Source organism: Nuphar pumila, chromosome 5 (assembly GCF_984573655.1).
Source record: "Nuphar pumila chromosome 5, dmNupPumi1.hap1.1, whole genome shotgun sequence".
Taxonomy (NCBI): Eukaryota; Viridiplantae; Streptophyta; class Magnoliopsida; order Nymphaeales; family Nymphaeaceae; genus Nuphar; species Nuphar pumila.
Genome location: NC_143253.1, coordinates 18,548,311 through 18,566,486, shown reverse-complemented (window position 1 = coordinate 18,566,486; position 18,176 = coordinate 18,548,311). Strand labels below are relative to the sequence as shown.

The following is an 18,176-nucleotide window of genomic DNA, read 5'->3' as shown; positions in this document are numbered from 1 at the left end:
AGCTGACTCAAATTTCATCCATGTTCAACAACCAGGGAGATGATGATTTGAATCGTTCCCATTCTTACAACCGGACTAAAAGTCTCATCATAGTCTTGCCCTGCTTCTTGAGTGAATCCTTTTGCTACAAGCCTTGCCTTATATCGTTCAATGGTTCCATCTGGCTTGTACTTGATTTTGTAGACCCATTTGCATCCGACAACATTTTTATCAGGTGGTCTGGGAACAACTTCCCATGTTCCACATTCATGCAAGGCTTGCATTTCATCATTCATGGCTTCTACCCATTTCATAGAAGCGACTGCCTGATAATACATGATGGGCTCTTCGTCCTTATTGATGACAGTTAAAAACAGTTGAAGATCCAAGGAGAAGTTGTTATAACTGACCCACCTGTCAATAGGATGTCGTATGCGGTTTGATTTTCTGGCTGCAAGAGTATGAGAAGGCACATGATTGGCGATTGAGACATGATCTGAATGGCTTGATGTTGTCGGTCTCTGTCTAGAATAGACAATACCTTTGTATCTGCCCAGTACTTCTTCTGCATTCTGTGACTCCGACGTCCCAGTGTTCTCAAACACCTTTCCTTCTTGTTGCACACAGTCTGAGGAACATGCTTCATTGGAGCCAGCAAAAAGTTCTGAGCTCAGCCAAGGATAATAAATTTCAGTTGGCATATTCGTTGTGTCAGCTCTGTGATCAAAATTTTGTTTATCAAAGACAACGTTTCAGGTTCTGATGCGTTTGTTGGTGGGATCATAACACCTATATCCTTTGTAGTCATCTGCATATCCCACAAATCTGCACTTTTGGGCCTTGTCTTGAAACTTGTTTCTCAGGGACTGATCGATATGTATATAGCAGACACATCCAAAAACACGCAGATCATAATAAATAGGATGAGTTCCAAAAAGGCAGTGATAAGGAGACTTATTTTCTAGAACAACCATAGGCAGTCTATTTATCACATGCACGGCAAAATGAAAAGCTTTTGTCCATAGGTTGATGGGAAGATTGTTGTCATGAAGCATACTCATGGCACTTTCAACGATATGCCTGTGTTTTCGTTCAGCAATTTCATTTTGTTGAGGGTTGTGAGGACATGACACCCTTCTTCCTATTCCGTTATTTTGAAGAAAAGAAATAAAATCACGGGATGAGAATTCCCCACCTCCATCACATTGAAAAAATTGAATGGACTCAGAAAATTGATTTTTGACAAGGGAAAGAAAATTTTGAAACAAAGAGAAGACTTCCGACTTATTTTTTATGAAATATATCCAAGTGTATCGAGAATAATTATCAACAAATATTAGATAGTATTTGCTTCCAGATCCAGCGGCAATTGGAGTGGGTCCCCATACATCAGAACAGATTATCTCAAAAGGTTTTGAAGCTCTCTTATTAATGGAATGAAAAGGCAATACATGACTCTTGCAGGAAAGACAACTGGAACATTTGTGACTTTTCTCATCCCTATTGAGACTTTCTTTTGGAATGAGATTATTAGATACAAGTTTCTCAATAAAATGACTCCCACAATGCGCTAACCGACTATGCCATAAGAATGGCTTATTACATTCAGAAATACTAAAAACATTAGCAGAAGAGGATGAACATGACTCTAATGAGGGTTTTGAATTCAGGTGGACTGGGCGAACAACATGACAAGGAGCTTCTTCAAAGACATACATATTGCCTCGTCTCTTTCCTTCAACGAATGTTTCCCTCGTGCGTAGGTCCTTGACCTGCACAGAGAAGGGAGTGAATTCAACTGAAGCATTATTATCATCAATAAGTTTGGAAACAGAGACAATATTTTTCTTAATGTCAGGAGCATGAAGAACGTCTGAAAGAGTAAGAGTGGAATATGACATGGGAATGACAGTTTTTCCAACATGAGAAACAGGATGGTGGGATCCATCTCCAGTGACAATTTTACTTTTTCCAAAATAAGGAATGGGATTAGAAATCTTACCTGCATCACCTGTCACATGAGTCGCTGCCCCTGAGTCGACAAACCAAGTACCTTCATCACTCTGCTTCAATTTCAACTCTGACAAGGCAGATATTAGCAGATCTTTAATCTCTCCACTATTTGATAACTTCCTTTTGTTTTCTGTCTGTGGACCCTTTCCTTTATTCTCTGGATTATGCCAACAATTCGCCTTGATATGCCCCTTTTTGTTACAAAGGAAGCAAGTAGGAATGGTTCTTGATCCCTGCGCATAAGCTGACGTATTTGGAGTGGGAAGCAGACCACGCCCTCCGTGTCCACTGCGCCCTTGTCCTCCTCGTCCTCTACCATAAGTCACTCCTGTGGCAAAAACTTCTTGGGAATTTGTGTGAATGTGAGATTCCTCAGAGAACCCTTTCAGAGTCATCTCATACTGAATCAATTTTGCTCGCAACTCATCAAAGGTAGGAAGGGCAGGGAGACACAATAGTGAAGTGACGATCATATTGTAGTCGGATCCCAATCCACTCAGAGTCTGTTGCACCATATCACTGTCACTCACCGTGCATCCTATAACTGCAAGTTGGTTTGTGATAGTCTTCATCTTGTTTAGATATTCCATGATGGTCATGGAATCTTTTCTCAGCATTTGAAATTCCCTCTTGAGAAAAACCATTCGTGCCTGCGAAACTTGTGAATATGTTTGAACCAATTTTTCCCAAAGTTGCAAAGCAGTACAATTGTCGGGAATTGCAACAAGGACCTCTTGGGACAAGGTGGAAGTGATATATGCAACCACCGACTGATCTTTCCTTTCGCAGTTGAGGTACTCTACATTCTTGACATACACAATTGAACTTACTCCTTTGTCATCTTTTTCTTTTCTCGTAACAAATTCGAGTGGAGCGAGAGTGGTTCCATCAAGGTGACCTAAGAGACCTTGACTCTTTATAAAAGGAATGATTTGTCTCTTCCAAATCAAGAAGTTTGAGGTAGTTAACTTTTCAGAAACGAGTTGAGTGAGAAAACTTGAAGAAAGATTGGATGAAGAGGAATGAAGATCCATGAAGAAGGGTTTTAACAAGAAAAAGGAACCCCTTTTTGTGTTACCAGAGTACCCACAGAGTGCTCAGTCTGCAGCCAGAAAGATTTGTTGACCCTTTTTTTTTTGTTTTACGACGACTGAGAAACTCGAAAATTGGCAACCAGAGGCTGTCAAAAGAAATGCAGACTGTATTCCAAGACTGAGTTTTTTTTTTGTAAGGTAGGATATTTAAGCAATGAAAAGAAATTCAGACTGTAATTTTAACGTGGAAGCAATGAGGAACGGAAGAAAAAGAAGAGAAACAAAATCCAGACTGTATTTTCAATGTGGATCACACTCGTAACAGTCAAAAGGAATATAATACGAGAAAGGGGTTCTGAGAGTCGACTCAAAAGAACTTGTCACACAGCAGGCTGGACATCAAAGGGGTTTAGAATCCCAAATTTGATGTCGCAGGTCTGCCCCGAAAGCACGATCAGACTTGGATATCCAGCCCAGTAGAAGAAGGGATATCGTGAACCAGAATAAGGGATATCGTGAACCAGGTTTCGCGTGATCCCTTTACATGAACAGCTTAGGGATTCACGTGAGGCATGAATCCACTAAACAGGAGAAGAAAAGACTGAAGGGAAAACAAAAAAAGAGAAAACGAGAGATGGAAATTGGGGATGGAGGTAGAGAAAAAAAAATCTGAAGAAGAAAAGAAGATGGGAGATGAACGAAACCTCAAACCTTTGATCTGTCGCACCTTTGGAATCCCCTTCGAGCCCTAGATGGATCTAATGCTTTGATACCATGAAAGTTTTCCTCTGCGCTGCACCTGCGTTGAGAAAGAGAAGAGAGAGAGAGAGAGAGAGAGAGAGAGAGAGAGCAGTTACGGCTGTCACGATTTCAGTAATGAAATCGTGACCTAACTTGGGTATTTAAGTTACATTATAGTATGGGTCCCGATAAATGAAAAAGGTTACATGGTTATGTTACATGTTACATGGATTGGGTACATGGATCGGGTCAGATCCTATGCACCTTTTTCAATAAGGACCTTCCTATATGCTACCCTAGCATATCACCCATGCCATAACACTACCCTTACCTAAGTGCATATAACATACAATATAACACGCATATAACATACAACATAACACCATCCTTACCTAAGTACTTATAACCTATGATAAAAACAAAATGCACATATGGATACTAATGCATTTAAGTTTTAACAATATGTATCTTAACACTTCAACACCTCCAATCTGTCTTTGATGTTGACATTAGAGTCCTTGGAAAGAAACAAAAGCTGATGATCAACTTCTTATCAGAATCTCATTAGAACCTTGTAGATGCCCTAAGTTAAAAGGTGTAAAGATGATTATGTCCTGAGCTGATTTCCAACCAGGGAGCATGGGGGTCCCAAAAAAGCATAGCTTCTTCCCCCAAAAATAATCTCTCCAGTTGAGGAATGCATTAGGTATTTACCTAAACCACTAGGTCCTTAGGCCAATCATACATTAGCCCAAGATATTGATCTCTAACTAGAAAAGTAAATGCTTAAGTTTGAGAAGCTTCCTATCTAATAGGCCTATGAGACTCACTAGGCATTCTGCTTTATGTTTTGGTGGATGACTCCCTTTGTGAAGCTGGATGAGCTATCTCCTTGAAATGTGGGGAAGTATCCTCTACAATGCAGCACCTCTGAACATAGAAAATACTTTAGAGAACATTCATCCATCTTTGTTCATGATTCATTTCAGCTGTCAGTATATTATCAATTTCATAAATTATTCAAGGGTTGTACCTATTGCTCGCTGCTGCATCAGCTTGATATTAGTACTTTCTTCCGAAGGGATGCGATGGTGAGGCTTGGGAAGAGCCTCCCCAGTATCATGAATGATACTAAGAGGCGATAAAGTTTTAGCAACACTGTGGATTTGTGGTATGTTATGCAGATGACATGGCCTTGGTCTTGAACCATCTATCTGGACATTGAGATACACATTTCTCCCATTTTTTTAATGAAGAGAAGTATGTTTTAGTTGATTGACAACAGCATTTACTTAACATGTTTTTAGTAAACCATGTAGACGGAGCTTGCTTGTGATTCATGCTTGCAATAGAAGCATGCGTTAAATTTGAATAGATGAAAATGATAGATTTTGGGTATGGCTTGATAATGAACAAGCTGTCTGACTTTGTCATATTGCTGTTAAATGCAGGTTCCTGGGATACTTTTTACACCAATATGTCCGCATTCATTGTCGTTCAGGCCTCTAATATTACCAGAGTATGCGACTCTTCGAGTACAGGTTCCCTTCAACAGCAGGGGACATGCTTGGTCATCATTCGATGGCAAAGACCGTAGGCAGTTATCTGCAGGCGATGCTCTTATATGTAGCATTGCTCCATGGCCTGTGCCAACAGCATGCCAAGGTGATTCCACAAACGACTTCCTGCGCAGCATCCATGAAGGTCTTCACTGGAACCTTAGGAAGAGCCAGTCCTTTGATGGCCCTCAGGATTCATGACCTCTTTATATGCCTCTCGACTATGCCAGTCTTTGATGTAAATAGATGAAAGCTAATCTGTAATGTTTCTGATAAAGAATGGTGTTATGGGGGAACCTACAAGATTAGGAGGCTGAAAACTGTTAAAAAAAATCTGGATCCTTAGTATAGGAGGTGGGTTCCACTACCATCACTGTTAAGAAACAGTAGTTACTTTTGTGATAGGCGGTATTGGAATAATGGTTCCAGTCTTATTCTATTGTCAAGGTTAATTTAGAAGCAAGATCATGGTCTGGATCTGTCCTATTCTTTTTTTAACAAAATTATGTGTTGTTATGTACGTTGATAATGTAATATTTACATAGAAGTTGGAAATGAGAATATTTGAAACAGTTGAAAGTGTGTGTGTGTGTGTGTGTGTGTGTGTGTGTGAGAGAGAGAGAGAGAGAGACAGAGAGAGTTTCATGTGTTTTGGAGTTGCATGAGGAGAGGTATGACTTCAAATATTTTGATTCAATAAAATGTTCTATATTTGGCTTGGATACGGGTGCCTTTTGATTTAAAGATAATAAAGTAGTTCTGAATTCATAAAATAGCGGAAAGCTGTTGGCCTGAATTCATGTGAAAGGCATGACCGGTGACAAGCAATTAGACTTTTGTGAGCATGTAGGACAATGCTTCCCCAGAGGACCGTTTCCAACTGTCCATGATTGTTTCTGCCATCATGGGAAAATAGCCATTTTCATATCCACATGTTTGGCTTACGGAAAATGATGGTACTGGATGACTAAATTGACATGTTTTTCCAAATGCCTAAAATTTTTCTTATTCTTTCCATATCCAAAATCACAAATACATAACTTGGTTTGGACCTTTTTACCTTTTGCATGTGCTAAGAGACAGAGTTTTGCGATATATCATTTTGCTCGTCGGCTAGTGCAAACTCCCACTTAAATGTACAATCGCCCATTTTCTTGTGCGGACCTCACGAAGCTTGTATAAATTTATTTGTGAACATTTGTTTAAACTGAAACAGCGAACATCATAAATATCCTACTTAAGTCGCATATATAATACAACATATAAATTTATTTGCACACATCTAGATTGAAACTTCTAACATTGCAAATATCCTACTAATCCAAATATACTTCACGAATTTACATAAACATATGTAACCTCTAATTAAACTGAACATCACAAATATCCTACTTAATCTGCATATGCTTCATGAATTCACATAAAAATACGTGTGACTCTCCACTTAAACTGAAGGTCCTAACATCGTAAATACTGGCTAAATATTTGCAAAATTATGACATATGCATTCATCTCTACATATATGCAGATTTTCTAACAAATATGCAAATTTTTTTGATACATCACATATGTTTGAGATGAATACTATGCAAGTTTCTTTATTTTTTGTAGAGTTCTCGAATTATATAAACTAGTTTTTGTTCATTTGGTTTCTTCTTTGTTTGTGTTTGGAAATAACTTTCATGTAAAACCCTTTGCATTGTTTCTCTCCCAATGCGGTAATTCTCGTGTAATTCAACGATTCCCTGTAGAACTCTCTGCATTCCTTGTCATCAACTTCTCCATCTACATGTTTGAAAGGTGAGTTCCATACAAACAATATGCATATTATCTGTTTTTCACCTTGAACTTTTATCTTTTTTTGTAGATATGATATTTTAATATCCCCATGTGTATTTCTGTTTGGTTGTTGCTATCAACTAATTGCTTAGACAACGGGGACTTGTTGTATCATTTCGTTGACGCTGACAAGGTAGCACTTACACAACTTTACCTATTTACAAACCTTAAATTTTTACTTGCATTGGGTTCTTTGTAGCTCTTAAATTTTCACATGCACTGGGCTCTTAAATTTTCACGTGCACTGGGCTCCTAAATTTTTACGTGCATTTACACCTTAAACTCAATTTATGTTGCAACTCTTAATTTCTTTCAACTGGGGCAACGAGCATTGGGTTCTTTGAGAAAATGGACATTAATGAGGACTTCAGGATGTGCAATTTCATGGGGTCCACATATTATGTGGATAGGAATGTCAAACAAATAATATGATAACATAACTTATTCAATAATGTACTCGCTTTGTTGTGTATATTTGTTATCTCATTTTTTTGCATGTGTTGCAAGTTTACTTTTTTTAGCGCAAATTGGGTATGATTGTTACAACGACTGGACGACTTAGACCATGCAGGGTATTTCTCAACAAGAGAATGGGTAATTAGTTTGCATATGTTTGTTAACCAAATCCATACATGTTATTGACTTGATATATGCTTGTTACAAGTATGATTGTGATATATTTGTCCTAATGTATATGTAGTACTTGGGCAAAAACTGAGAATTAAACTTCACGCAAATATGTGTTTATATGTCATGTTTTGTTTAGTTTGTTATTTACTAATAACCCTTTTTTCATAAAGATATCATAGATAGAAGAAATCATATGATCAACTTTTATAAATGAAAAAAGAGGGCTTCAGAGGGTACGAAGGCCAATGAAAAGGAGGACGTTGGTGATGTCTCGATAGTAGAGTTGTGGCCACTTATGGGTTCAATATAAATTTGTATTGTAAATGTCAAACATTAAGTATGTAAAATTTTAAATGAATATATGGACATTTATGAGAATGTATGAATGAATGAAATAATATATGAGCAGGTTTATTTGGAATGAATGAATGGATGAGCATGTGTGAATGAATGAATATATGAGCAGGTTCAATTTGAATGAATGAATATATGAGCATGTTCAGTTTGAATAAATGAAAGTTGATTTGGAATGAATGAATGAATGTATGAGCCAATTTTTATTGAAATGAGGAAGTTAGCATAAAGTAATTGCAAAAAATGATAAGTATTTATTGACATGAGGTAGTTTGGATAAACCAACTGTGAAAAATGATAAATATTTATTGGAATGACGAAGTCAGCATAAAATAAGTATAAAAAATGACATTTATTGGAATGAGAAAGTCTGCATAAATAATTGTAAAAATAGACAAATATTTACGATGATGAGACAACTTGCATAAAATAATTATGAAAATCGATAAATATTTGAGATAATGAGACATTCTATATCCATATTTGTGACAAATATTTATGAAAATTGATAAATATTTATCAAATTTTGAAATTATTTTATGCGAACTTTCTCTTCCTCACAAATATTTATCAATTTTTACAATTATTTTATCTGGACTTCCTTATGCAAATAAATGTCATCTTTCGCAGTTATTTTATGCAGACTTATTCGTTCTAATAAAAACCTACTCATACATACATTCATTCATTTCAAATCAGCATTCAATTATTCAAACTGAATCTGCTCATACATGTTGAACCTGCTCATATATTCATTCATTCATTCATTTATTTAAACTGAACTTGCTTATATATTCATTCTTTCATACATGCTCATACATTTATTTATACCTGTAATAATCATATATCAAGTTAAGAACATGTATATATATGAATTGAATTAACAAACATATACAAAGTAATTACTCATTCTCTTGTTGAGGAATACCCTCCATGGTCTGAGTCATCCAATCATAGCTCCTCGATGACCTTATTTGCATTCTCGAGAAGGTCAGCTTAACAACGTATCATATCCTTCAACATGCAGGTTTTTTCTACTGCAAGAGCCAACTATGCTTTTGATCTACTTAAGGTCCTTTTGTGTTTCACCCTAACTTCTTCCTCAAAGTTCCTCTTTGCAGAGGGAGAACATGCAACCTGCCGGGCAACTACAAAATATTGGTGGTGTGTACTATGGACGACAAGCTGATGTCTTCGCCACCATCCTGCCAGTTTTCAAGTTTAGAGAGGAATATCGTGGAGTAATCCTTTGTTTGATCATTTATGAAAAGTGATAGGAATTTGCTAACTGTGAGAGGGTGACATGGTGGTTATTGAACAAACCCAAATTGTTGGATGACTTGGCTGGCCATTTGACACTCAACTTCATTCATGTTGTGTAACAAAATGTCTTTTCTCATGATGTACTTTGCCCCCACAACTACATCGACATTCTCCTCCTCCTTCATGCCTTTATAGGGGCACCCTTTTACCTATATAACTTAAATTAGTCTTACATACATACATTTATAAAAACATAGAAAATGTCAACAACAATACTTATGTTTGCCCTGATCATCCTGTGCAGCAATGTAGCGCATTCGGAACATCTCATATAAGGACCCACCAATCTTCGATCATGGCTCTCTTCACTGCGTGACTGACTCCATATTGCGACATGTGAAAAATCATTAAGAAAGTCATGCATTTGCAGCCTTGCAATGAATATATGCTCTCATATCTAAACCTACAAGGACTAATACAATAATTAACAAGGATTAATACACAGTATATATCTATAAATCAAAAGTTTAAGATTAATACACAATATATAACACTTGAATTTTTTTCATAATTTTCTAAGAAATAAAGATGAAATTATGTCTCAAATTTAGTTTGAATTTTAACATGGAATTTAATTTGGGTCTGAATCTCAAATTGGGATTTAATTTGGAATTGAATTTTAATTTGGGATTTAATTTCAATTTGGGTTTTAATTCAAATTTGGAATAAATTTCAATATAAATTTGTTTTTATTTGAATTTAATTTTTTATTTGAATTTGAAATTGGACCCATACGGTGGGACACCTCTTATATGGCCCCCTCCTGGAGTTTGGAATCCAATATGAGAAGGATTCAACTATGTTCTCACCTACTTTCCAAAATCTATATATGTGGTTTAAGTCAAACTAGCTAATTAGTTTTCTTATTCTATTAAGAGACCTAGTTAGCTAATGTATTTCATTGTTTTCTTATTGTGTAGGAATCCTAATAAGGTAGGATTTGTAAATCAACATAAAATGCAAATAAAATTTAATTTGATAAGACTAAATGGGAGTTTCTTTAATCAAATTGGAAACTCAAAGTGGAGACTATCTCACGCCCCCTTAGTCTCTCCTATTCTCTCTCTCTATTTCCCTATCTCTCTCCCTCTTCCTTCTTCCGCCCATATTCCCCTTCTTGGAGAAGAAAGAACTGGTTTGGTGTGGCTTCTCCATTGATGGTGCGTATATAGGAAAAATTCGGTTGGTGAATATGATTTTGGGAGAGTTTATGGTAGATTTTCTGATTTTGAGGTAGGTACACAGTAACTTTGTACATGTGTATGAGGATATGATACATGAGCATGTCATGAGATGATCTCTCGATAAGTATCAACAACATATCAGCTTAGATTACATAGGATATGATATTATACCATGTATAAAGATTTTAAAAACATGAAATCATTTTTTGAAAATTGATTTTGAAAAAAAACATATTCTCTTTGGTAAAATGATTGATTTCAGATGTAGATTCATGATATGTATTATATATTTGTATTTACAACATACTTAAATATTTGTATACATGAATATGATGTGTTCTTGATGGATCAAAATCGTTGGTTGTGTTTTTTTATGTTCTTGATGAAAATCATAAAGTTGTTTGTTTCTTGAAAACTACATGTTGTTCTGTGTATTTTGATTCGATCGATATTAATGATAAATCTGTTTTTTCAAAACAGTAAACCCATAAATCCTGAAAAATTATGAAGATGTTTTAGACATATGAAAGTAATCCTAGTAAAAATCTCAGACTTATATGAGTCATGGTTTGAGAGATATGCCATCTATAAGCTGACACATGAATCTTATCTTGACAGGGAGCCTATGAAGACTGCATATTTTTATAAAAATCATCTCTCAAAATATTCAAGATATATTTTTATGTGTGTTAGTCTATATATGTAAGAATACATGATAAAAATCTTGGAGCTTGATTCCTCATGGTTTGGGAATAAAAATTCACAAAAGTTTGGTCCAAAGCTTATAATTTTTGAAAAACAGTCTGTTAAATAACAAAAATAGCATGTATTACAAGATTTTTAATTTTATGCTAGAAATAAATTTAACTCTAGATTTTTGGGGACTTGAATCAGACATATAAAGCCACTCATAATAAAAATCTCATCATTTAATTAATTATGTATAAGTTTTAACTAATTTTTCATTGAAATGACTGAATTGATCAAGACTATTATGTGAACAAAAATTAATATGTGCTTACAAAATTTTTAATGCCTAATTTAGAATGAGTTTAAGTTTGAGTTTTTTTATGTATGCATGTAATATATTTATGAATCTCCTATTAAAATATTACAGCTTAAATCATTTTGTATGATTTATGGCAGAATTTATAATAAGAAAAATTATGTCCTAACAGTCTCAAATTGGGGAATTGTGGTTGAATGCATATCATAATTTCAAAAGCCTAGATGAATATGACATGGTTTCAAAAGTGAATCGGATGGAGGTGTCATGTTGATGCTCAATATGTGGGCCTATTGAAGTCATGTGGTTGTGTCATCTTTAATGAACATCTTTTGAATGTAATGCTTTAAAATTATGTCATGTTATGATAATATGCAACATGATGTTTTGATATGCAACATTATATTTTAATATGTAGCATGATGTTATATATGTTTATAATACACTATAAGACATGAAAAACATGCATGCATATGTGAATGCTTATAAAAGAGCAAGTTGTTTAAAAGAACCAATCTAGTGTCATAAGTGAACTAATATGACTTTGTGGTATGTTGTTGAGCAACATGTAGGCCTATTGAGGCTTTATGCTAGTGCAATATTTTATGAAAAATTATATTGAATGCAAGTTTAAATTCTGTCACGATGCATATGATGAATGACACATACTTATACATATTGGCACATGATGGATATCCTGTTGTGGTCGAGCAAGGAGGTTGTCCAATTGGATGATGCATGATAATGTGAATGTTTGAGTTAGATATAGAGATCATGTGACATGATTGAATGCTATGAATATTATCAATCTAAAACTATTATATGTTGAAAGAACATAAAAAAATTTAAGATGTAAAAAAGATAACCAAGTAATATGCTAATAATTTTTTCATCGGTTGCCCTTTGATGATGTTGGGATCCTTGGATGATTGTTGTGGGGGACACTGTGGTATGAAACTCTATAAGGTTATTTTTTCTAAAAGCCTGATATTATGGTTCGTGTCTTCAACCATAGTAGTAGAAGACTTTTTCACCATTGAGACCCGAGAATGGTGTGGTTGGCTTCAATTGATAATGTCTTGGTATATCGAACAATGCCATTAGAGATGATTATCTAATGGTGGTCATTTAGAGTAGTGATTCTTTGATGGTGATTGTCTAGGGTGGTGATTCTCTAATGGTGTCCATCCAAGGTTGTGATTTTGATGATGGTGGGGTGATGATGCCTTTGCCTTGAGTGGCGATGCCCTTGGCTGACTAGGGTGGAAATGCCCAATATTGCCCTGAGGAATATGTACATACCAGATTAATAAAATACAAATCATGTATATGTGAAAATACTTTTGGTATTGCCTTGAACTTCAGGGGCTTCAAGAGAAAACTTAAATTGGTTGCAAGTAATGTATTCATGCATTTAAAAGTAAGTGGCAATATGAAAGATAAAAGCTACCTTATGCATTGTGCATTGGTTCATGTTTCATGTGTGATTGCAAGTATATCTAAATTGGTTTACATACCTTAACATTCTCTAAGGTAGATATTTGTTTGATTTATACCCTTAATAATCCAAATGCTTAGTCAAGGATATGTGCTTATTTTGTAACATGTTGCATGAATTTGCTATGATTGTTTAGCTGAATGCATAAAGTTAAGGATATGTTCATGTTCTGAAAGATGTATGTTCCATGTATGCTTACCTTTGTATATACATGCAATGTTATCATGTTCCTATAAAGACTTGATGAGTCTGACCTTTATATTATAATTACCTAGGTAATGAATGAATTGGCTGGAGCGATGATTTTATATTACGAATGATAGCAAAAAACCAACAATTTGGATATGAGATTAGTTTGAATAAAAAAACTTTTTAATTGGTTTTGACAATTATTTAAAAATAATTCATTTAAATTGATGAATGTTTTAAATTGGTTCATAAATTGTCTTGTCTCTTTTATATTTTGGATTCAGATTCTTGAGTTAAAATTGATTAATGATTTGGTCTCGAACTCAAGTCCAATACGAGTATTGAATCCAATCATATGCTGAGTTGAAATACCTATAATTTGACCAAAATTCTAATTAAAACAAAAATGAATGTTTTTATTGTATTTTTGTTTTTCTTAATAAATAGTTCTTTTTTTTGTTGTTTCCTTCATGAATTTAGTTATAATAGGCTAATATACGCTCACACTTACGCTCAGAAGAGCCTCTTAGTGCGTAGTCCAGTTGGAGCATTGCCAGCGATAAGGCCTTGTATAAAAAAATCTTGTATTTTTGAGTTATAATTTTGAGGCATTACACAATATGTATATATAAATCAAAAGTTTATGATTAACACACAATATGCAAGAATTATACAATGTTAAATAACGTATAAGTATAAATCAAAAGTTTAGGTACAATGAAAGAATAAATACTTCCAACAACACCAATATCCTAACCATATTTTTTCTTCCACTCTTCGCACTACGCAAACTTGTATATAGTTGTACAAGTGTGGCTGCTCTCCATGTGTATTGATCAACGTGATCCAGGTCTTCCAACAGTTCGATGTACGATGCATGAACCAACTTTCTACCAGTATCCCATGGATAGTAGCAACGTTCAACTAATTGAAATGATTAAATAATCTAATTAGTCATATTAGACACTTTTACTTTTTAACACACACACACACACACACACACACATATATATATATATATATGTGACTAATTAAGCAATATAACAATTTAATCAATGATTGAATAAAAAATTGATAATGATTACAAAATAACAAATGAAACAAAGTACTTATCCATGAACATCATACCTTCTTCCTTTCTGTGACCTCTTCCTCGAAGCTTGCACTTCTCAGCAACATCAACTTCAAATTCCTGAGGAGGGTCTACATTAACCTCATCCTTAGGGTTCACATCAGATCTAGCCACATGACCCTCACTCACATCCACTTCCCGAGGAGGGTCCACATGAACATCAGCCTTAGGGTTTGCATCCTCCCTTTGGTGAGGTACCTCCATTGCTCTCTCCATCTTCATATCGCCATTGCCACTGCAGGTAATCGCATCTTAATCTTCATCTATCCGGACATTGAGGATAGCAACAACCTCAGTGCAAACCATGCATAACTGCAATTTACCATTGAGTCACCCTCCCCCTCTTTAAATGCTTATGAGATGGGAGACAAAAATATGCCCACAAACTGATCAACCTTTTCTACATATGTTGCCTTAGATATAGGCCACTTTGAAATTTGTAGTTGTTATTTGGCCAACATTAAAGGTTTTTGCTGCCTGTTATTTGAGTGCAGTTTTTATGTTTATTGAAGGTAAATTTTTTGTGAAAAATGTCGGATAGTTAAAATTTTGGCTTTGGATGTGGCTCCCTCTCTATCCACTTGTGAACACTAATATGTGCTTGCAAATAATTAGGATGACCCAATTCGTAATTCTTCATTGGCTTTTATTTTTATGCTCCAACACTAGAAGATGGTATGAGTGTGGACCCCTCCGGCACTATCTTTTCAATGGCCATATTGTATTAAACAAATTCAAAATTTCCTACAATAATACAACATGAAATATTGAAAAAGCATTGCAAAAAATAGATAATTTGTGAGGATGAGCGAGTCTCATAATCAAACAGTGTTTCCTAATCATGCTTATAATACAAGATATGCAATGCATAAACAAAGAATCTGGATTTATGAGGCATACGAATAAATGGAATAGGCTATTGAACATGCAAAGAGACCACCGAAAATAAGATGTGCTTACTGAAAAAAATATTGTCAATGGTTCAGTCATGATGAAGTGTCGCTTATGAGTTGCCAAAAATAGTCATAAAAAAGTCACCAAAAAATGGCTGAAGGAAAGTAGGTTGGGGACCACAAAGAACCTTAGTTTATGTGAAATAGCCATGGGGGTGCGTACAATCAATTTTTATAGTATCAAAGAGTAGCATTTATTACACAAACTCCGCAACAAATAACGATTTTTGCATAATATTCATCTCAAACATATGCAAAGTTTTAACATATTTGTCAGAAAATCCACATATATGTAGAGATAAACACACACACACACACACACACACACACACACACACACACACACACACACACACACATATATATATATATATATATATATATATATATATATATATATATATATATATCATCATTTCATAAATATTTAAGTAGGCTAATTGTAATGTTTGAATGTATTCTAGCAAATTGAATTTAACTTTCTGTTTAACTGAAGGTTTGCACATATTTTTATATGAACTTTATGAAATATATGCGGACTGAATAGAATATTTAAAATGTTAGAGGTTTCATTCTTATTAAAAATAAATTTATGCGATGTTCGTATTATATATGTAACTTAGGTAGGATATTTGTGATGTTCGAGGTTTCAATCTAACCAAATGTTTGCAAATAAATTTATGCAAGCTTCGTGAGGTTTGCATAAGAAAACATGTGATTGTACATTTAAGTGGGAGTTTGCACTAGCCGACAAGTGGAGAAATATATCACAAAACTCCAGCTTTTCACACAAGAGAAGGGCAAAAAGGTCCTAATGAAGTTGGGTATTTGTGATTTTGGACATAGGGAGTAGAAAAAAATTTGGGGCATTTTGGAAAACATGTCAATTTGGTCATACAATACAGTCATTTTCTGTTTGGCTTAAGAGTAGAAACAAAGGATATGCACTTTGGCTATCATGCTCTTGACCCCCTCATACTTGAGAGCCCTAATCTGACAGTTGACCAACCTAGCCAGGTGTGCAGAGCCCAGGACTAAGAAAATGTTTATTTTTAATTGAAAATGCGTCACTTGCATTTAGGACACATAAATTGAATAGTGTGAGTGATGTTTTTAGAGAAATGGGTGGCATTCTGATTACTTGGAATGTCAAACTATGCAAGTATTAACAGAAAAAACAAAAAAAAATTATATTGTACAACAAATATGACATGTTTTCTCAAATGCCCTAACATTTTCAAAATCTACTTGCTGTCCAAAACTGCAAATAGGAAACTTTTTAGGACCTTTTTACTATTCACACAAGCAAACCTCACAAAGTTTGTGCGATGTATCATTCTACCCATTGGCTAAGGCAAAACCTCACTTAAATGTGTATTTGCATATAATTTTTTTGTGGTACTCAAGAGGCACATAAAAAATTATGTTATTTATGTAGTCTTCTCTGTTAATCATAAAATCACAAATATCTTGGAAAAATCGCATATTTTATACTAAATTCATGAGAAATTGAGCAAACGTCTTTTCCCCTTTAATTATCACTTAAATATATGTTTGCACTTATTTTTTTACGGTTTTCACAAAGTGCACAAATATAACTTATGTAAACCTTCTTATAATCATAACTTTATACATACCTTAATAAAATTACATATTTTACACTAAAGTCACTGGATACCGTGCAAACCTCCTTTCTTCTTTCTGTAACCCTCACTTAAATGTATGTTTGCACCTATTTTTTTGCGATCTTCATGAAGCGCACAAATATAACTTATGAAAACTTCTTTATGATTGTAATTTTATAAATAACTTAGTAAAATTATATATTTTATACCAAAATTGTAGAAAACCGTGTGAACCTTCTTTTTTCTCCTTTCTTTAACCATCAAATGTATGTTCGCACCTATTTTTTGTGGTATTCATGAAGCGCACAAATATAACTTATGTGAACATCTTCATGATTGTAATTTCACAAAAAACTTGGTACAATTACATATTTTATACTAAAATCACAAAAAATGTGTGAACCTTATTTCTTTAACCGTCACTTAAATGTTTGTCTGCACATATTTTTTTGTGGTCTTCACGAAGCACGCAAGTATAATTTATGCAAACCTCTTCATAATCATAACTTGGCAAATACCTTAGTAAAAGTACATATTTTATACACAAGATTTGTGATTTTAACCTAAATAATGTGCAACAAAGTGTTGCGAGAATGAGGAACTCCACATTTATGTTTTGCAAACATAAATTTTTTTGAAACTTTTGCAATAAATAATGTGATTTTTCTCTTAAATAATGTCAAGAAATATAAAATTTGCAGAACATTAAACCTAAAATATTTGCATAACGATGACGAAACTCAAAATTTACATCCTTAAAGTTTGACAAATCATAAAGTTTAACAAATTTAAAATCACTAAACATAAAAATTTTAATTAACTATAAGTTGTGGCAACTCATCAACATGAAATATTTAAAAAATAAATTTAAACTCATAATTTACATTCTTAAAGTTTGACAATTCATAAATTACAATTCATCATCAACATATAACTCCCATAATTGCCCATAATTCCATAACATTTGCCTCAGTGGCCTCCGTCTTCGCAACATCGGTCTCTACAGCCTCTGCCCTTTTGGTATATATTGTTTTCTATTGTAGTTATTTTTTGTTTGTCTCCTTGTCAGCAGTCTTCCTCATTTTCTTATAAAATGAGATCATATGATTCCTACAAT

General features: G+C 34.3%; 1 protein-coding gene across 4 annotated transcripts in view; it reads left to right on the top strand.

Annotated features, from left to right (window-relative positions):
* The window catches only part of LOC149836998 (putative NAD kinase 1), a 90,240-nt gene extending 84,345 nt beyond the window's left edge, over nucleotides 1-5,895 (top strand). For all 4 annotated transcript variants that reach the window (XM_090005734.1, XM_090005733.1, XM_090005735.1 and 1 more), the window contains one exon: nucleotides 5,219-5,895. In XM_090005734.1, coding sequence (XP_089861860.1) covers nucleotides 5,219-5,527 — 309 coding nt within the window. In that variant the 3' untranslated portion in view covers nucleotides 5,528-5,895. The remainder of the gene's footprint in view (nucleotides 1-5,218) is intronic.
* The last annotated feature ends 12,281 nt before the right edge of the window (nucleotides 5,896-18,176 follow it).